The 21,731-nt window shown below is 40.7% G+C and overlaps 1 protein-coding gene across 1 annotated transcript; it reads right to left on the bottom strand.

Annotated features, from left to right (window-relative positions):
• Positions 1–11,319: 11,319 nt before the first annotated feature.
• fndc7a (fibronectin type III domain containing 7a) lies at positions 11,320–20,663 on the bottom strand. Its single transcript, XM_075484248.1, has 13 exons — positions 20,627–20,663; positions 20,144–20,401; positions 18,742–19,002; positions 17,924–18,181; positions 17,576–17,827; positions 16,430–16,684; positions 15,486–15,743; positions 14,938–15,195; positions 14,368–14,622; positions 13,967–14,230; positions 13,834–13,863; positions 12,762–12,798; positions 11,320–12,133 (listed from the first exon to the last, which is right to left on the bottom strand). Exons 1-12 carry the CDS (start codon positions 20,661–20,663, stop codon positions 12,767–12,769), a joined length of 2,418 nt encoding a protein of 805 aa, XP_075340363.1. The 3' UTR covers positions 11,320–12,133; positions 12,762–12,766.
• Between the last annotated feature and the right edge of the window lie 1,068 nt (positions 20,664–21,731).

Here is a 21,731-nt window from a genome sequence, read left to right as displayed (position 1 = left end):
TGTCGTCTTACCTGTATTCAGGGAGAGTGAGTTGCTCGGTTGACCTGTACAGTTGCCATCAGCAGCTGAAACGCTGATGGTATAAACTTCCCCACACTGCAGCTCAGGAAGGCTGCACGACGTCTCGTTGGTTTTACACTCAGACCTGTGACCTTCGCTGCTCACAGCTACAGCAGTGTAGCGTCTGGCATTGCTAGAGGCGGCCCACGACACAGGAACAAGATGTGGAGCACATGTGTGCACAGCTGTGACGTTGGTGGGAGGACACGGCACTGAAGGAAAACACAAATGAAGCAGACATGTGAGGATGTGTTTAATTAAGTTCCACCTCTGTATCTGCAGCCCTGTTTGTGCCGTTCTCACATGTTTGCACCGTGACCTCTGTACTCGGCATGCTGAAGCACGTCCCCGTGACAGAGAAAACAGTCACCGTATAAGAGCTTCCACACAGCAACCCTCCCATGGTGCACTGGGTCTCTTTGGAGTTACAGTATAGAGGGTGACCCATTCCTCTGGAGATGATGGCGGTGTAGTTCTCTGCAGGGATGGAGATGTTCCAGGTGAGGGATAACTCTTCAGTGCTGCAGCTCACACTGGCCTTCACATCCTCAGGACCACAGGGCACTGAAACAAGAAAGTAGATGTCATCATATGTCTTTGATGATTGATTTTGTATGTTATGTATTTTATAAATGACTCAGCTGAGTTGGTTAATTGTTTTTGCTTTGAACTCTAATTGTAGTTTTTTGCAAGGATCAGTTCTTGGTTGCTGATGGTGCTTTGGTGAGAAACTGCACAGGAAACATTTTGTAAGAGTTTTAAAAAACCAAAATAACTAACAGCTGTGTTACCTGAGTCCATGCTAGTAGGTGTTGAGATGGACTGACAGTTTCCGTCGCTGTAGGTGACAGTGACAGTGTAGTTCTGTCCACAAGGCAGAGAGGTGATTTTACAGTTGTTGACTGTGTTGCTGGTGCAGTTGAGCTGAGCCCCGCTCTGATCCTCTATTCTCGCTGTATATAGGCCTGATGTCTGATGGTTCTGCCAGACTACCAGAGCATGATTGGCGTCGCAGTCTCTGAATGCCTCGATGTTGGTTGGAGGGCAAGGTGCTGGAGCAGAAGCAAAGGAATCAGTTTATAGTGACTCTCTGGATTTTTTTCCCCCTAAATGAATAACCAGTTTTTAATCCTGCTTTTTTCCCTCTAACACAATCACCTACCTGTCAAAAACGCAACCTTCTGACTTTCAGTGCTGTTGCACAGTAAATTAGAGCCAATAACACTGGCAGTGTAGTTCTGTCCACATCTCAAGCCTTCAATCAAACAGCTTGTACCCAGTGTATGGCAGCTGTATGGATTTCCATTTGCAGCTTCGATAACAGCAATGTAGAATATAGCCCCATGACTGGTTGCCCAGTTAATCTTTGCAGAATCTTGGCTGCACTCTGCTGACGCTGAGACATTGGTGGGTGTACAGGGAACTGCAGATAGGGGGGAAAACATTGTGTATCAGAATAAAAAAAAGAGTGTGATACCAGGTCTCTAGGACAGCAATGTCACAGTTTTCTTGGCACATACCAGTTTGGGCAGCTTCTCCCAGCACATTGCCAGTGGAGCAGTTGTCGTTAGAGGCGACAATCCACACACTGAGATGTTCACCACATGGCACACCGCTAATTGCACAGCTGTTTGTCGGGGAGGAGCAGTTGTAGGTTTCTCCATTGTTCCCCTTAGCTTCTACAGTGTATGAAAGAGCTCCTTCAGAAGAGTCCCAGGTTGTGATGAGCATGTCAGACTGACACTCTGCTGCAGTCTTTATGTTTGTTGGTTTGCAAGGAGCTGCAGGAGGAAGATGGACCATGAAGGAACATGTCACTCAACGTGGCTCTTTGATTAGTTAAAACAGTTTAGGGACAATGAACGCAGTACAATTAATTACATAAGATAAATTCATTGTCAGATAAATAGAACATCACAGAAACTACCCTTCTGAAAAATCCTTTTTATAGTTTAATTGTGCCAAACGAGTCAATTCCTACTCACAGGTCCGGACAAACTCGGGTTCACTGACTCTGCTGTTACACTCGGAGCTCACGGCGTACACTCTGTACGTGTAGAACTGACCACAGCCAGTGTTAGTGAAGAAACACGTGGTGTCTGTTGTCCTGCACTCAGTCACAGTGCCGGTCTTGTCCACAGCCGTGGCTACGTAGTAGTTGGTGTTGTTGGTGGGCTGCCAGTTGAAGATGATCACGTTGGAGGAGCAGTCATGTGAGGTCTGAGGGTGAGCTGGAGCACAGGGAACTGAAGGGGATGAGATGGAGAGATAGACATTAAAGCAAAGTTACCGTGGAGGAAATGCAATGGTTGGAATATGGAATATGTTAAAAATTTGTTTGAGAGGGGAGAAAAAAACACGGTGGAATAGTGGAGTGTCTGCGCTTTTTTATTTAAATTTGTGTGACATTCATGACTTCATCAGAGCAGACAAGCCTTTGTGCAGGGTTTGTATGCATGGTATCAGATCAACACCCCTGGCAAGCTTACTTTACCTTTTAACTTTTTTCAGACTAATAATATATCTGACCTTTAAGATAACTCCCTGTCTTCAAAAGATCTAAAGTGCAGGGCTTTAAGGAAGCTGGTGTTGGATGGCTGGTTTCTTTGGCTAATCAGGGGGTGTGTTATGCTGCTCAACAAGAGAAATGAGTATTGGACACCATGAGAAGACCGTAACCAGCTTCCCATGGGAAACACTTACGGTAAACTTAGAGTATGCCCAGAAGTGTATGTGTTTTTGTGAGACAAAAAAAAGGAGAAGGTGTGTGCCTGCATGTACAATATGAGCGGTAAAACGAGCAGTAGAAAATGGGAAAGGCAAGCAGGTTCAATCCACGTTAACCTTCACATGTACAGGTGCTTCCCTTACCTGTCTCAAACAAGGTGGAGGTGTTGGAGGTGCTCTCACAGTCGTCAGACACAACCGTGACGTAGACCCGGTACTTCTCACCACATTTTAGCATGGAGATCTGGCAGCTGGTGGAGGCCGATGTACAGTTAAGGGAGGCACCGGTGCCATCGACAGCTGTGGCCCTGTATAGGTTGGCCCCGAACACCAAATCCCATGTTACTGTCACCATGCCATTGGAGCAGCTGTAGTCCACAGAGATTGTTGTTCCAGCCTTAATAGCTGAGGAAAAAAGTTGGCGAAATTTAAAAAGGGTTTTACAATGACACAAAATAATTGTCCAGTTGTCAACAAATCACATGACATCATCAACGTTCATTTATCAGTATGATCCAGTGTGACTATTTTTCTGTTTAATGAGAATACTTTTTTTTAATGACTTTTAGGTAAAACATACACAGGTAAAATAATACAGTTCTTTTACAGTCGAAGTTCATTAAGAGTTTATCTTGAAGAGATCAACGGCAGCATCAGATAGACCCCAAGCATGTGTAGATGGTTTGCTGTACACTTATTCATCTGTAACTGACCGCTGGTTTCTCTTAAGGTGGCAATTTATGAGAATTCTCACCACTACCTTCTCCAGTGTTGTAGAAACCATTCACATCTTTTACTTAAGTAAAAGTACTAATACCACACTCACTCAATACTCAGTCACAGAGGAAAGTCCCTCATTAACTTCTGTTAGTAAAAATATGTAAATATTCTGTTATCACAGTAGAGTAAACATATCAGTGCTATTAATTGATAAATAAATTAGTAGTCAACTAATATATTGTCAATCAAATGTTGTAAAAAAAAATCTAATAATCAGAAATGATAAGTCAAAATGGATCTCAGCTTCTTAATTTTGAATCATTTCTTGTTCCTCCACTCCATTTTCATAACTTGGAAGTCACCATTGAAAGAACATCCTAATCAGGCTTTGGGAGTAAACAGCTGTGTGCCACAACCAGGGTCTGAAATTGTATCCAGCTGCAACTGATAATTACTGCTTATTTTGTTTTAATCTACCAGTTATTTCCTCCATAAATTGTTTGTGATTTTGTTTAGTCTGTTTTTAGAAATACCAGGAAATAACATTATGGTTGCTATGGATGTTTATCAAAAAATACTGTTCCAGCTGGACTGCAAACTGTTGGATGGTTCAATTTTTGACAAAATATTCTATGATGTCAGTTTTTTTGTATGTTTTATATAAAAAGTAACTTGCGTCAGATGAGTATAATGAGTGTAATGAACTAAAAAGTTAGAGCAGAAGTAGAGAATGATGTGAAAAATTGAATCTGAACTGCCTCAAATTTCACACACAAGTACAATACTCACTGAATTTGTGTGTTTTATCAAATCTTTCTTTGAATACTCTTTTAATGCAGTGAAAGATTTTGGATTTGTGAGTTTTGAGGGGCCCCAATCAAAAAATTGACCAGACAAAGCGATATTATACTCAGATACTCACGAGAGGTGGTGTGTGTAATGTTAGAGGCCTCTCCGGGCACCAAGAAGACATTGACTGATGATACTCCCACCGTGTATGTGGAGCAGGGCTCCAGATTACCAATATCCATAAATGTGGCTGTGGTGTTCCTGATGACTGGGGTATTTTCAGGGTTGTCGTCACTCACAGTCACTTGGTAAAGCAGGATTTTGTTGACGGGGTTCCATGTCACTCGGGCTGTGCTCTTGTCAGTTACTTCAAGAGTCACACCAGTTGGTGGCTGCACCACTTTGGGCAGAGAATATTAGTGTTAACCATCTAAAAACCACTGTGCTTGCATGCATATATGCCAGGAGGTTTCTAAAAAAAAGAAAAAACTTGTAAAAATTTTTTTAGCAAAAAAGCATTTTACTGCATGTGCACTTACAAGTCACGACTGTCCTTATGTTACTTTTGGCGCCGCTTCCTGCACTATTGGAGGAGTAAACGTAACAGACATAAACTGTAGAGGGAGTCAGGTCATCCACTTGTCCACTCAGGGATGTGAAGGTCCGGTTGTAAATCTTTGCAGCAACACTGAAAATCTCCTCCACAAACAAGTGGTATCTGTCCGCCCCCATCACGCTGGACCACTCAAACTTTACAGATGTACTTGAGATAGCTTTGGAAAACGTTATTTCAGATCGAGCAGGAACTATGGAAATGTTGAAAGGAAGAAATCAGAATTATTCAACCAATGGATTCCACTGGGTAATGTGACGGGTTAGGTTTTTAAAATCTGTCTTCTTACCTGTCATGGCTATTTCAGTAACCCTGCACAACGGAGCATACAAAAGCTCAAAGGCCTTCAATGTGACTTGATAAACATGTCCGGGTCTTAAGCCCTGTATTAGCCTCTGAGTGCTGGGTGCTGATTGCATCAGCATCAGTGGGGCGATATTCGTTGAGTTCACAACTCTCAAGTCCAGAACATAAACTGAAGCATCAGGGTGGCTGCTCCAGACCACTTTCATTGTAGATTCAGAGGGAGAAGTCACTGACAGTGTATCACATCCTAAAATAAGAGAAAGGAGATATTTGATATGTTTTTGGACAGGGAACGAAAAGAGCAACAGGTACTCCAAACACAACGCAAGGGTTTCTGTAGGGAGCAAAGTATTATGAGCAGATCATAAACGTAATGCTCAGACCATCAAATGCAATACTCTAATGTTCTGAAGTATCAATAGATCCGTGTAAACTTATACTGACCAGCGAGAACAATGAGAGGACTGCGCATGTCATCAGTTTTGTTTGGCTCCAAATAAAATATTGTACAAGCTACAATATTCTACAATATGAACTTTTGTCTTCATTCAATTAAATGCTCCCCAAGCACGCGTTTCCGAAATGCTCGGCATACAGATTCATTATACTGGCTCGAGAGCCACAAATGCTTCATTTGAACTGGTGCATGAATCAACTGTTTCTCAAATGTATCTGTTTACTCCACAAACACAGTAAGATGTTATGCATTGTTGATGCTTTTTTTTTTAAAAAAAAGAAAACTTTGCAGATAGACGCAAAGAGCAAACAAAACAGATCACTTACCTGAAGCCACAATTACATGTTGTATCTAAAAAAACAAAAAGAAAGGGAATTAATTAGAGACAATTACAAACTAAAAACCCAATAAACAAATTGACTAATCTATGTAAATACCTGTAGGACAGAGAAAATGGCAAATGATGAATATAACATCCACATCTTATCCACTGTAAGTGTATAGCTTCCACTGTGTTACAACTATCTGGTAGGACTGTACTCAGCAGCTCATCTGGAACCTTTACAGGCTGAGTGTTGTAGATCAGTGTCATGGGAACCAATCAGCAGGTCTTAAACGAGGACAGGTGGATGCCCGTGGGCTCCCTATCATCATGAGAAGGAAACAAAGTACAGTATTTGGTAAGTTGGGTGGAGGTGAGGGTACTTTCAAACCCCCATCCTATCACATTCAGACACCATTTGCTCCATGTTCCTGGAATGTTGAATTAATTTCTCTCATAGCTCTGGACTCCTACCCTACCCTTCAACATGAGCTATAACACTCTCAAAACCGACAATGTATTACTGTCACACTGTCTTCTTCCGAAAACAGAATTGCTTTGCTGTAAAGTAATCTGATCTCTTCTATGTGATACTGTGACTCAAAGGTGAACTTAAACAAGTTCCCAACAAGTCCTTCCTGGATTGATGTCATATTTCTTGGAAATGCTTTGTTACTGGACATTATTGTATCAAGTATCCTGTGGTTATGTCAAATCATTTTTATTCAGTTCAATTCATTAACACTTTATTCATTCCCAAAGGGACATTATATCGCTGGAGTATACATTTTGATTTAAAGATATGCTTTTGCTATGGTTAGACACCAAAATTAAACACAAATTAAATGACAAACATGTAGAAAGTTGAAGTGTAGCGGAGAGGAAGGTGTATTAGAAATCTTCAGAGTATTTACAGATAAGGCATTTTATAGTACACAACACGACCTTAATGGATAACCCTGATATATCTCCACCGGAGAAAATGTTGTTTGGAGCAGTTAGGAAGATGTCTATTAGTCTACTTTATGGAGCCATGTGCGCTGCTCCATTCACGGCTTTACAAGAACTCAGAGAAAAGTGGGGGAGAGAATTGTCTGTCACAATCAATGCTGTTGACTGGGAAAGTATGGACCTATGCTAAATTAATCTCAGTTTGTAACAGTGTGAAATCAATACATATTAAGATTTTGCATAGGATGCATCCATCCCCTGATCGCAGACAGAAGTTCAGCCCTAGTTTGTCTCCAATGTGTCTTAAATGTAAAACAGAAATTGGCAATTCTTTGGTCATGCCATAAGCTGCAGAAATATTGGTCTAATGTCTTAACAGAAATTGAAAAGATTCTGGGATTAAAGCTGGGGATGGACCCATTGTCTGTTATATTAGGCCTTCCTGCTAAAGGTGTAAGGTTAATAAATCACAGACTGTTTTGTATTCTTACATTTGCAGCGAGGAAGAATATTTTATTGCAGTGGATTAGCAATAAGGAACCAAATGTTAAGGGATGGCATAAAGTGCTGTTTGAGTTAGTGCCTCTGGAATACCTGACTTGCGTATCACATTCAAACTCCAACCAATTTTATCAGGTTTGGAAACCTTATTTGAATTACTTGGATCCCAATGTATCTTCCATTCTTTTAGAGGGATTCTCTGGAAGGTCATAATAACAGGACACATTGTTGTGCACCCATTCTTCTTTTCTTTTATTTACCCATTTATGTACTTCTTTTTTACTGTCTTTATCGATATGGATACTGATTGTGTGTAACTGAGTCATTGTGTGTTGCTTGAGTGTTGTGTTGGAGTTTTGTGTTTGTTTATGTTGAAAAAGGAAAATTAATAAACACATTTAAAAAATAAAAAAATAAAAAAATCTTCAGAGGTCGCCATCAGTTGGTTGGGGTGTTATTTTTGTAGCTTGACAACATCTTCGTTGATGAGTACACATGCAGCATTGGCAAGGGAGAGATGCTCATTGACATGTCCTGGATTACATCATCTGTTGTTAACAAGCACTTTAATCCTCCTCCTTCACTGTTACCTCTTTGTCTGCAGTTTCTGTCTGACAAAATACCTTTAAAGCTAAGAAGAGGGGGGTTAAGAGTTGTTCCCACAGCCATGTCTCTTCCTGATCTCCCTGCTGTGTCCTTATCAAGGGTCCAAGCTTGTCCATTTTATCTGCCAGTGATCTCGACCTTTCAGTGATGTTCAAGGGAATGAAGGGTTGTACCCTCTTTCGTCTTTTTCTCAGTTTTGTTCCTGCTCTGCATCCTAATATGTCTCCCCTTCAACTCATTTTGATTTAGGGCTTTTTTTCAGGCATTTATTGGGCTTTGGAGAGCTCAGAGCTCCATCAGATGTAAAAGATTCCCAGAGTTACCAGCAGAAGTCCTTCCAGCAGCACAGCATCCAGAGACATTACATTGCTAACAACTTCATGCTGACAGCAAAAACAGTGAAGCTGACATTGTTACAATTAAATGCATCATTAAATGCTTCGGGTACTTCCACATTTCCCAAATCACTCATTTTACATGAACTTTATTGCATCAGATTGGTATTTGGGAGACTTTCTGTTGTGCTTTTGAATACTTCCTCAACAGTTTTTGCACGGCCTGCTGCTGCTCTGGGGCTGGAGAATCATTTATTTTTCATCAACAACAGAATGCCATTTGCTTTGTTACTTACTTGTATGTATAAATCGGATCACGTTTTAAGCCCTGTTGTTGCAGAAACGGATCTGAGAGTTCACAAACTTTCAAGCACCATTGTCCAGTAAAATAGTTTCAGAGCCTGTGTTTATAGAAGCCAATGTCTGTGTTTGTTATGTTGTCAACATAACGGTTGAGGAAAATAGTAAAAAAGATAATCAAAGACAAAAGACAAAAATCTGTGATGGATTAAGTGTTTGCTGAAGTCCATGATATTTGCACCGAAGAGATACTTGTCATGTGTCTCACTGCACTCCTTATAGCAGAGAATTGAAATGTTATTTGTGTGATCATGTTCAGATCATACTGATCTCAAAAGTTGATGAGTTTAATGAAATAATTCATTTCTATGAAATTTAATTCAAGACAAAATTGCAGAGGAGTAGCTGATGACTTCAAAAGTGAGTTGGATGTTAACCCATGACTGAATAACAACATAATCAGCACAGTTCAACATCACATCCCTTCTGACATGGAGATCGTTTACGGAACAGAAATGCAGAATATCAGAGCTCCTAAAACTGACAATACCACACCAACAGGCAGTCTATAAAGAGGGAACGGATGTCTTGGAAATGATAATGAAAATAAAATAGAATAATATGTAAAACTTAATATGTTAAACTCAAGTGTCTTCTCCTGTTTATTGCTGTTAGTCCCTATAAAAAACATTCCTGAATACATGAAACCCAAGGCTAATATAAAAACTGTTGAGAGCCACACAGTTGCAGTCACACTGTATAATGTTTAAACAAAAATAAGAAACCTGTCCAAAGGCTTGGACAAGGTTGAACTCATTCATTCAAACTTTATCACTGATCAGATTGAAAAATCCACGATAGAAACTACATGTCATGAATTAACTCAAAACGTTGATACTAGAAAAACTGTGTGGCTTCAGGGTTTTCCTGTTCACAAAAGCATCGCTTTTATAAGTTTGCTGTATTTCTGCTGATGCTGTTACATAAATGAATGTGATAGCATGTTGCCCATTGCAGTGCTTAACAATGAGAGCAGCTTACAAAAGGTGCCGAGCTCTCCTCCACCTCTTCCGTCAGCTCAACACAGCTGCTTGTGTTACAGTCACACTGAAATCTGACATCTGGCTGCGTGTCTTTTACAATAATGACAACACATGAACATTTCACCAATTCAGACGAGTAATTGTTTTTGTTCGCTTGCCCCTGAGATGTCTGGAGGGAAATACTATAGATCTGACACGCGGTATCCTGTCACACACGTGCACACGCACAAGAAACACGTTTAGTAGGAAACAGGCAGCATAAACCGCACTGCGGGTTATGAAGAAGATGAGTGGAAAAGCAACTTTTTAGAAAGATGAAATCAACACCAATTCCAAAAAAAGCTAGGATGCTGTGTAAGACATAAACAAATGCAAAATGCAGTGATTTGACACAAAGGAGCATCGAAAACTGTATCAAGAAAAAATAGCAGCTGATCTTGAATTCGATGGCACCAACACGGACGCTTTGAAGTAAAAAAATGTAAAATTGTGAAGACTTTGGATATTCTATCATCTGCACTACATGATACATATCATCAAAATATTCAGAGAATCTGAGGTCCTCTCTGTGCAAAAGGAACATGACTGAAATATCAGTTTTGGATGCCTTTAATCTTCAGGCCCTTGGGCAACACTGCATTGAAAACAGGCATTATTCTACCATGGAAATCACTGCGTGGGCTCGGGAACACTACCAGAAATCATTGTCTGTGAACTCAGTTCACTGTTCCGTTAAAAAAACGCAAGTTAAAGCTCTATCATACAAAAAAGGAGCCATTTGTAAACATGATCCAGAGACACTGTCTTCTTCTCTGGACAAAAGCTCATTTCAAATGGATTGAGGCAAAGGGAAAAACTGATCTGCGGTCAGACAAATCTTAATTTGAAGTTCTGGACACTTTAGTCTGGACACTGCATCTCCAGACTAAAGAGGAGATGGAACCATCTGGCTTATAATCAACATTCAGTTCAAAAGCCTGCATCTCTAATGGTATGGGAATGCATTAGGGCCTATGGAACTGACAGCCTGTACATCTAGAAAGGAACTACCAATGCTCAAAGGTGTATACAGGTTTCAAATAATGTCCTTTTCAGAGAAGGCCTCACACATTTCAGCAAGACAATGCTACACCACATACCACATCTATTACAGCAGCATTGCTTTGAAGTAGAAGAGCCTGAATGCTGGACTGGCCTTTGACCAACTGAAAACATTTTGAGGATCACGAAACACAAAATACGACAAAGAAGACATAAGACTGGTGAGCAGCTGGAATCCTATCAGACAGGAATGGGTCAACATTTTTCTCCGAAGATCCAGCACGTGGCCGCCTCATTTCCCAGGTGTAAAACAAGATGCGACACAGTGGTAAACATGTGTAGAGTGTGCTTGTGTCCTAGTGCCTCCCTGCTACATTATAAAAAGGTAAATTCTTCAAATTATGGAAATTTAAACAATAAAAAGAATAGTACAAGTTTAATGTCATGACAAATGATACACTGCACTTAATTAGAAAACTTGCAATAATTTCAACATCGTAAAGTAAAATAAAATTTATTTCATGTTGTCCAATTCATTTGGATGGACCTTATATATGATTGTAATGAACTGAACTCTACTTCTTAAAAAAAGCAGTCACATAAAATGATTCACAGCACGATGTGTTGGGATGCAAAAACGTTGTGCTTTATTGTTCTCATCCGTCAAGTGGGAGCAAACGTATCCAGTGAAAGTGGAGGTAACACTGAATCTTTCTCCAGCAACATGATCGGATGTATCTTCCACAGGACAGGCATGCATGACTCCAGGCAGACAAGATCTATTCCTTCTGTTCCACTTTCACGTTTACTCCCTTTTACTGTAGGCCTCCAAACAGGAGACATGTCGAACTGCAGCCATATGGAGGTCTTCTACTTGGAGAGGTCCTAATATATTATTTCACCTTTAAATGATCACTGCTGTGAGGATTTTCAACCCATTTGCCAGAATAAAAGGGCCGCATGGATTTTACATTTCTGTTCGCCAAACTTTTATGTGTCGGCTTTTGCTTTTTCCAAGTTCGGCTGCTTTTTGTTCATTTTTACCATTAAATGTTGAGGTTACATCAAGTTGCACTGAAATTATATTTGTAATTCCTAAATTTACAGCAAAAATGCATTCCTTCGAAAGCAGCAAAACTAAAAATAATTTTCAAATATGCTGAGTGAATGTTCATAGTAAATTTTTCCCCGATCCTTTCTTTTTACTGTCTACTGTATGGCTTTGTTTTTTTTTCTCTTGTCAGCGATTTCCATGAACAATTTGTCAAATATTCCATGTGTGTGCCTTGGATCTTTACAGTTTCCACTGGTGTGAACACAGTCGTCTATCCTTGTTGCTGTGTTGGTGGTGGACAGTGTTCTCTGTAAGTCAAAAGAGAAATATAAAAGATGACTTGATGGAAAAAACTGTTTATTATAAATCATGGAAGTATAAGTGCTCATAACCAGCTTGACCTAATGCTTTGTTAAACTTTCTACACTATAAGTCAGAAGACAGCTGAGTTTATTCTTTCAATCACTCAACAAAAACACAATGAGATGTCCAAATCACGTTCCCGCAGCAGATCTCCATCTGCTTTTACCTGAGTCACGTTCTCCTCATTACCATCACAGGTATCCAACAAGTCCCGAAGGTAAAAGGGATGCAACAGAGGTGAAAGTCCCAGAGGTAAAAGCAGACATAGATCAGCCAAAACACTCTCCTGCACCCTTTTGTTCCGCTCAAACATTCACTCTCATTGTTCTACCCCAGTACAGCTAGTTTACGGCTGCTTATGATGCTGTCACAAGATACCCTTCATTTTGCGAGGCGACATCATGGATGAGTCACATGTAAACAGCTTTTATCCATTTCTTTCACAATCGACAGCACGATGTAAAGGAACGTGTGCTGTTGGTCTCAGGCTGTTATGTAACAGGGTTTCTGTGTGATCGTCTCACATCCAGTGTGTTTGGGATCTGGATGGCGGTTGAGAAATAAGAAACTTACCGCAGTTACTTCACACTTCGTCTTCCACGGGAGACCACTTGAGAGAGAGAAAGAAGACGTTTCAGTACAGTTGTGTTTTTTTTTTTAAATTAGAAGCTCATAATTGAATTACATTCATAAGAAATGTTGTTAACTTATTCACTTTCTTGCCAAAGGTGAACAAGTATGAAGTGGGGGCTGGTTTGCTTAACTTATGGTGAATGATGAAATAAACAAAACTGAGACAGGTTTTTCCTTTAAAAAGGATTTCGCAAACCATATATACAGTAACACTAAGTGAGCTTTGACAGTGCTTGTATGCGATTATGTTACTGCAAGTCCTCCAAACGATACCACCATGTAGTAGTTCATTTCTTTATACTGTTAAATATCACCTATATCATATCAGGGCTTCAACCTTACGACTTTGTGTGATGCGTGATCAAAGCAAAGATATGACAACTGTTTTTTCATTTCAGTCAATGAACAACACTTTACTAAAACACTCTTGTCACTTCCTGGTTGGGTTTAGGTAATAACAACAATTAGTTACAGTTTAAAAATGATCATGCAGGACTGAAAGTGTTCTTTTACCAACACGGCTGTCACCTTCACCATCTTTCTGGTTGCCTCAGTGACATGTGAACACAAAATGTTACTGTGGAACTCTGTCAGTTCCGGGTTGGCTTTGGGCACTTCACTTCATCAGGGTAAGAAGTCAAAACTAGTTAGTAAGAGTTAGAAAGCCTTCATGGTCAGGGCTAAAAACCTTTTTTATTTATTTTTTAATACGTCCTGTAACTTTTCATGGATGCCACTTTTACCCTTTATCTGCAGTTACTCTTACGACCACATTATCGTAAGAGGTCACATTATCCTCCGCCGTCATGCCTGCCTGCATAAACATACAACTCATGGGCACATTGCAGTTATCCTAGATTCTAGTCGTCATGCTGAGCTAGGCTAACAGACCTCTAGATGCAGCTTCATGTTTATCGCACAGCCATAAAAGTGTAGAAACTTTTCCATTTAACTTTTGGCAAGAAATTGAATATTTAACTAAACACCCATAGTGTCGACAGTTGATACTCACCCATCCCAGCATTACTTCCTGGACAGGGAACTGAGAAGATAAAAGAAATCAACAAATGTATCCGGACTCTTATATTGTCTCCCCAAATTGGAATGTGCTTTGTTAATCATATCAGAGTTCACAGATGACCCACCTGAGTATGTTCTGGGCTGGCAGAAGGTGACTTTGATCCCGTACTGTCCCACTGGTGCCGCCACGACAGTGTAGACATCCCCACATGTTTCCTCCTGGATATCACAGTACATGCTGCCTGCAGCTGCGATGCAGGTATAGTTGGCTCCTGTCCCGTACAGCTCTACTGTGTGATTATGGGCCTGAGGGCCCGGAGAGCGCCAGTACACCCTGAGTGAGTTATTGGTCCGGCGATAGAGCTTGACACCTGTTGGACAGCAGGCACCTACAACAAAGGATGCATTATTTTAGATTTATGTTAATGATCTAACTTTTTCATATTTGTTCTTGTGACTTAACTTCGGGTTTACAATTTTTTTCCTTGAAATAGATAAATGTCTGTAAGTATGTATTTGTTCTCACTGGATGAGAATCCGTGGTATTTGCACTCTGACTTGTGTCCTGTGCTGCTGATGGCTTCCAGGTGGACGCTGTAGTTGGTGCCACAGGTGATGCACCCCATCAGGCAGTGGGCATCCAGAGTGTGACATTTGGCGTGTCCACGTGGGGACGTCAGGGTGGCAATGTAAGAGCGAGCTCCACTGCCGGGTGACCACGTTACATTGGTCATAGCTTGGGTGACCTGGGTCACATTCACTGATGCGGGGCAGCAGGGACCTTTGGAGAAGGAACAAAAAGCAAAAAAAAAGTGTTTTTCAAAATGCTAGAGTTTGCATTTGTGAGGCTTTTGTTTTGTGTCACAAGTCATCACCATAGTTCAAATAACTCAGTTACACAGATGATAAATTTAGTCTGCAGCCATGCGAGCATAAAAGACAACACATTTGAGAGAAGAAGCCTTTCAGATAATCCTGAGATTCATGCCAAAAGTGAGCTTTTTTTTTCCTCTGGACACCTTTCTGCTAAAGTTTGAACGGTGCACTTTTTTGGCTGTATAAACTTAAAATGTAATCAGAAAAAATACAGACGTACCTGTTTCCAAAGTTTTACTGAATCCAGGTAGACTTTTCCCCACTGCTGTATTGGCCACCGCTACGACCTCATAGGTTGAGCCACAGGGCAGCTGTGTGAGCTCACAGGAGTTATTTTTGGACTGGCACGTATGTTTGTTGGTGCGTCCGGTGGCAGTGATGGTGTAGTTTGTACTAGGGGAGTTGGGTGTGGTGACGAAGACTCTGTAAGATGAATTGCCGGTCTGCATCATGTTCAGGATCTCTGGAGCGCAGGGAGCTACAGCAGGGCAGGCGGGATAAAAAAAGAAGTTGTTGTTCCAAAAATGCAAAAAGATGCAGAGTAAACGTTTATTCATACATTTATTTATTTATTTATTTATTTATTTCATACATTCTAGGGTATTGTAGTAGGCCTACTTTGATGTGTCTCACCTGTCTTAACTTTAACTTATCTCAAAGAGTTATATTTCCTTTTTTTCGTTTTGTGTGCGTGTTTCATGTGAATTCATGATATAAAATCCTATTCTTCATTTATCTCTTGTGTATTTTGAAGTAACCTCACAATACCTGTTTCATGTGTGTGTGGGGTACACGTCCGGTTGCATCCTCGTAACTCACTGCAAGGTGTCACGGTCACAGAATAAGCCGTGTTACACCTCAAATCTGAGAGTGCGCACACTGGCGATGTGTCATTACAGTGGATGATGTGATTAGTCTGTGCTGCTGTGGTCTCGTACAGCTCGGCCCCTTTGACTGGTGACCACATGACCTCCAGGGTCTCTGTGGAAACCAGCTTTACGGTAACATCCTGTGGACAGCAAGGAACTGGGAGTGGGATGACGCAGGGGGAAGAAGAAGTGCAGATAGGAAAAATGATTAAGATTTGTAAATGAACCTTTTCGAAAAATGTTCGATTTTACATTCAAATCAGAGCATTTTTGGCATAATGCTGCTTGTATTTGAAACTTGGGTCCATTGTTCTTTTGTTGAGTTGTGTTCTGTAGGATAAGAAGCAAACATTTCACTGATCAGAAAATGTAACCACAGACATGATGGATCGGTTTCATTTCCCCTCAAAGATGTACCGCTGAACCAGCGCTATATTAAAAGAGGTGGCACACCTAATACAGTATGATTTACACCTGTGCTTTTACCGTCATTATATCCCAAAGTTTCTTCCTTGAAAAGGCGTATTTTCAAAACAATGAAATGGTGGACATTTCAGGGAAGTTCATAGATCTAAGATTTTAGAACAAGCTGCCAAAACCTTTGAGCCATGGAATACGGTGACAAAGAAAAGAAAAGAGAAGGAAAGAAAAGAAAAAGAAAAGCCAGTTATAAAAAGAAAGAGGTGGAGTGTTTCTTTTAGTACAATGGTTATTTAAGAAGCTGTGGCGCACAGTAGTTATACATGATAATGTAATATAAAGTACTCGATACTTATAACGATGTTTGATATCACATTTTGTACAAGAGCGTGACTTGAAGAATTGAGGGTGCTATGATCTCACTGGTGGTGTAGTTGCGGACATGCGCGTAAAGGCTGGTGCCGGCCTGGTTGTAGGGGAACACGCTGGTGAGGTAGGTGTAGCCACACATGCAAAAAAAAGTGCAGGTGGTATCAGTGGTGTTGCATGACTTCTCCGTCCCATCGTCCCTCTTTATAAAAGCCACATAGTACTCCACCAGGGGCACTTCTTCCCACACCACCGAGCAGTTACCAGCGGTGGGCTCCTCCACCCAGATGTTTTCTGGGGGACAGGGGTCTGTCATAAAAAGGAATATAAGAGAGGATTATATACTTATTTGCTTTCTTGCTGACACTTCCAGTTATTTGCAGCTGGAAAACCAAGAACGCATGTTTAAAAAAATGCTGTATTTACTATTCTAAACATAAAAGATCTTGATAGGACAAATCTATATGCAGTCATGTGAAAATTAAAGTAGCCCTTCTTTCAATTTTAAGGTTGTATGTATCAAGATTATATCAACATCTGCATTTTCATCTTGTCTGTCGACATGACATTGTTCTAGAAGTCTTTTAGTTTGTTCAGATACAGCTTTGCAAACCTGTGGGTTTTCTCCTGCATCCGTTCCAAACAAAGCATAGTTGTGCAGTCTTTTTTCTAAATGTACATTTAACATGTAACTGAGGCCTGTAGAAAATGAGATGAAGTTTCTACAAGCTTTGCACACTTGGGGTGAACTTGCTGAGATGTCCGCTCCTGGGAGATTTACAGCTGAATTTCTTGAATGTTTACCCCTTGTGAATAATCCTTCTCACTGTAGAATGATGGATTCTAAATTATTTTTAAATGACCTCATTAACCCTTCCCAGATTGATGGGCAGCAACAGTTGCTTCTTTAAGATAATTGCTGATGTCTCCCCTCTTTGGCATTGTGTTGACACACACCTGGATGCTCCAGACTGGCAAACTGGAGTCGCTCACACCTGCTGACGATCAGTTATTGAAATGTATTTGGTTGTAGCAGTTTATCTGAGGTTGCATTTTACCTAATTAAAGACCTGGTAAGGAACAGATTATTTTCGGTTATATCCTGATACATAAAACCTTGAGGAATTGAAAGAGGGGGTACTGTCTTTTTCATGACTGCAAGTACATGCACATGACTGTGGTTGGGTGTGATTAGCCCACATGTAATGTAGTCAGCTGGTTGTGAGGGGCTGCTGGGTCCAGCGTCGTTGTAGGCTGTGACGGAGACAGAGTGGTTCTGGCCGCACTCTGCGGGTATGATGTAACAATAATTATTTTCCGTGGAACAGTTTTGGCCACTAGAAGTCCAACCCATGTAGCTCTTGGCTCCCTGCACTGACACCCAGTAGACAGCAATACCAAGAGCACGACCTTGAGTCACTTGGACATGTGTCACATCTGGGCTTAGAGGACCTGGAAGAGATACCAGAACGTTACCAGCCAGTTATTTATCAGGTTTGTGTGGTGCAGACTTAAATTCACATGTTTATCAGTGTACTTGGTGCTTACGTGTGATCTGGCAGACGGTGAGGTCATCACCAGTGCGACCCTCAGCGTCCCAGGCCGTGCTTTTGATACAGTAGGTAGTTCCTGCTTCGAGATTGTCAAAAGTCATCGCTGTGTCAGTGGTGTTCAGTTTGAGGCGGGTGTTGGAGTCCTCTCTGATGATGCACAGCGTGTAGAGGACGGCGTGTTTCACGGGGGCCCAGGTCACAAAGATGGTGTCGTTGCTGGGGGAGGATTTGTTCAACTTTGGTGCCATTACAACTAGAAACAAGGTCACGAAGAGAGCAATGAGTTGAAATAAAAGAAAAACAAAGCAAGAAAAACCCATTGATATTCCCTAATTCAACTCTGTCTTTGCCAATTCTTTTTTTATGGAGTATGAAACAATTTTACTGGGATCGTATTTCATTCATTTACTTTCAGGCATGGAGACAACCCAGTTCTCATGGTTTCTCTTTTCATGTTATGAAAATGGTACAGTACAGAAGGTTGGATAAAGTTTCCACCCTCTTGCGTTCGCAACAACAAGTAGAAATCCGTGACAATGGGCAGTGAAACGATGATCCGTTATTGCTGACGGAATGAGATAACACGTTATTGTTTGACGGGAACAACATAAAGGCTGCATTTCACGCTTCATACACTGATTACCTTATTGAGTAAACTCATAATGTGTACTGTCTGGACAAGTGAGAGTGGACTGAAAAGACTTTAGTTGTAACAGTATTGTTCGTCCTGACGGTAAAATATGTACAATGTTTTTTATCTGTCTTTGTTCAGTATCTGAGATACACAGAATGTGATATGTTAGGGACTGGTACCTGTCCTGGCCTCAGTGGGGTATGACGGTTGGCTTCTTCCCCCTGAGTTGACGGATATGACACTCAGAATGTAGTCGGTGTAGGGCTGGAGCTGCTCCACAGTGCCAGCAGAGCCGTTCACGTTGGTCTCAGAGAAGAAATCCCCCATCTTTGACACTGCCCTTAGGATGTAGCTGGTTGCCCCAGAAACCTCTGTGAACTCAACAGTGATGCTGTCGCTGTTTTTCGAGTAGGCCTGGTCAATGCTGGGCACATCAGGAGCTGCAGAGCAAATCACAAAGAGATACGGATGTCAAAATATTACACAAAAAAAGGAGTAAAAAACAAAAGGTTTAAAGATAACTGCTCGTCTTATGTAGATTCATTTACCTCTACTGAGTACATTTACTCAACTCTACTTTGCTTAGTATATAAGTATAAATAATATGTATCTGTTTGTTTTCCTTTTTACTTCATGGACTCTAAATTCTCTAAAGTGTCATATTCTTTGATACTGTTTATTCACTTTTACTCCTCTCTGACAGCCATTCTATCACATTCTGGCTGCAGCTTGTCTAAAACCATGGTAACCATGGCATGATATTGGGTTGTGTTTCAGGGTAGTATAAATAACTGACAGGACTTTGATGGTAGAGGGAAGCTCCCATCCTCACCTAAATAAGGATCTAATAAGTCTCACTGTGTTCATCTCCTGTGAAAAGGTTCATTTAATGTTAAATTAATTAAATAAATGTTCCACTTTTCACTCAAGTGCAATTATTTGAATGCTGTGGTAACTATTTACTTTACAGATTAAACTTGTGTTTGCAAAATATAAGAACAACTCACGAATAAGTAGTGAAATTAATCATTTCCTTGTATTCTTTTTAATCTAACGATCAAATTTGTTGCTTTATCAAAAAACAGGACACGTCTCCTTAATACTTTAATCGTTACCATAGCCCAAATAGTTCACTTTAAAGATTTACAGTTGTAACTGGTAAAAAAATAAATATATTGAAATTAATTGTGTGTAATTAAATATATACATAACCTTCATCTCCTAAAAAAGGTTGGGTCACTGTAGCTAATTCAAAGTAGAGTCTGATTGTGCGTGTGTTTGTTCTCATTTACATTTCACCCAGTGTCGCAACCTTTTTAGGAAACAGTGATGTACTGTATGATCATTGACTTTATAAGTAGAAATTTCAAAGTCATTTTGAAGTGTTTTAGCACTATTGAAATATAATGTTGCACTTTCAACAAAACCACCTTAAAGTACACTAAGCCAATTACAACATACTGCTCACATATGACAGATATATTTATGTTAAAGGGGGTCATTCTGCCTCTTAATGCAGGTCATTTTCTGACAGCGCAGCTCCTCTGTGGCTCTACTTCTGGGTCTGCTTCTGTTACTGACCTGTTGTCTCCTCAGTCTCTGCACTGCTGAGGACATTGAGGGCATTGTCCATGGCTTCCAACTGCATGGTGTACACTGTGTTTGGTGACAGGGAGTTAACTGAGCCCATCACGGTGTTGCCGCTGAACTGAGCAAAGACCGGTTGCTCTGGAGAGTTCTTGGGGGTCGCTGTAATCTTGTAGGAGCTGGCACCAGTGAGACCGCTCCACTGCACAGTCATACTCTTTGATGTCACCGTAAACACTGACAGCGTGATGTCTGAGGTAGATAAAGCGAGAGAAATGTTGGATTTAATTCAAAATTACTTCTGAGTGCCGATGGAAATATTTCGTATTCAGATTTGAGGTGAAAATAAAGCAAAGTGTGCACATTTGGGTTGTTTTCAGAATCATTGTAGCGCGTTTTTAAGAGATAACGCCCTTTGTTTGAACTTGCCATGAAGAATCTTTGAAAAGCAAAACAAAAAGATAGAGAATTACTTACCATTTTGAGCTGTGCATATCTGAAAATGAGATAACATAGCAGGTTAATGAGTGAAACAAGAAAATATCTGGATGATGAGTGACAGGGCGTAATTGCAGAGGTAGCAAACTGTAGGTATTCCACATTATACCCTGTATCATATTCTCAGAGCAAGAGAGGCAGCAGGCTGCACATTACCTTCACTCAACACAGATTTCAGGCCTTCTCAGCGCAGGTATTTCTTTCAGGTCGGAATGAATTTGTCTATTGAGCTAAGGCTGGGGCCGCCACACGCACTCGTTGAAAGCAGATACACTCAAAGAGCCTGTGTTCATTTGTTTCAAAAATCCGTCCAATACACACTGTTTCTTATCTGGATAGAGAAAATATCTAATGAAATAAAAGATAGGAAAAAGTGGCATCTGCTGCACAATGAGGTTCTTCTCTGTGTTGGCAAATTGTCAAAACACTTGCGATTCAATCAATAAAACTATGTGAATAAATTGTCATAACTTACCCCTGTAGAGACAAGTAAAAGCAGAAGTTTTAACATCCTTAACTGCATTGTTCCCATGCTTTTGGGGGTTTTCTGCCCGGGGGAGAGATGTGTGATGCTGTTTCTCAAAGTGACTTCGGGGCAGCAGCTCAGACTTAAATTGAACTTTTTTTTTCACTCCTGTTTGCTCTCTTTCTCCCTCTCAGAGGAGACCACAGGTGCTTTATTGTTTCAGCAAATACCAAAGAGCCCCAAGGCTGTAACTCCACCCCTCAGGGGTGTTTACGTGGCCTATCAGAGTGAGATATGGAAGCTCATCTTTGTTAGATGAGGATGTTGATAAGGACACGTGGATTCCAAACTGGTGTATTCTGTTCTGCCATTTCATTTGAATAAAAGCGTTGCGACTGTGTCCTACATGTTAGTTATTTGTATCCATCAAAGAAACTACCCTGACAAGCCAGCTGAGAAATACACACTTCTTCCATCAATGGGTAACTTGAAACAAGTGATGACCTATTTTCTTGCTTTGTAAAGTTTCAGCTAAACAACAGTTCAACCCTTGTGGTTCTCTCGGGATGCTTTTTAAGAAAACAATTAGCAACTTTGTCCGTGATTTGCTAATGCTCG

The sequence above is a fragment of the Odontesthes bonariensis genome, chromosome 14, assembly GCF_027942865.1.
Source record: "Odontesthes bonariensis isolate fOdoBon6 chromosome 14, fOdoBon6.hap1, whole genome shotgun sequence".
Taxonomy (NCBI): domain Eukaryota; kingdom Metazoa; phylum Chordata; class Actinopteri; order Atheriniformes; family Atherinopsidae; genus Odontesthes; species Odontesthes bonariensis.
Note: the sequence above shows the minus strand (reverse complement) of the source record. Positions and strands in the feature narration are given on the sequence as shown.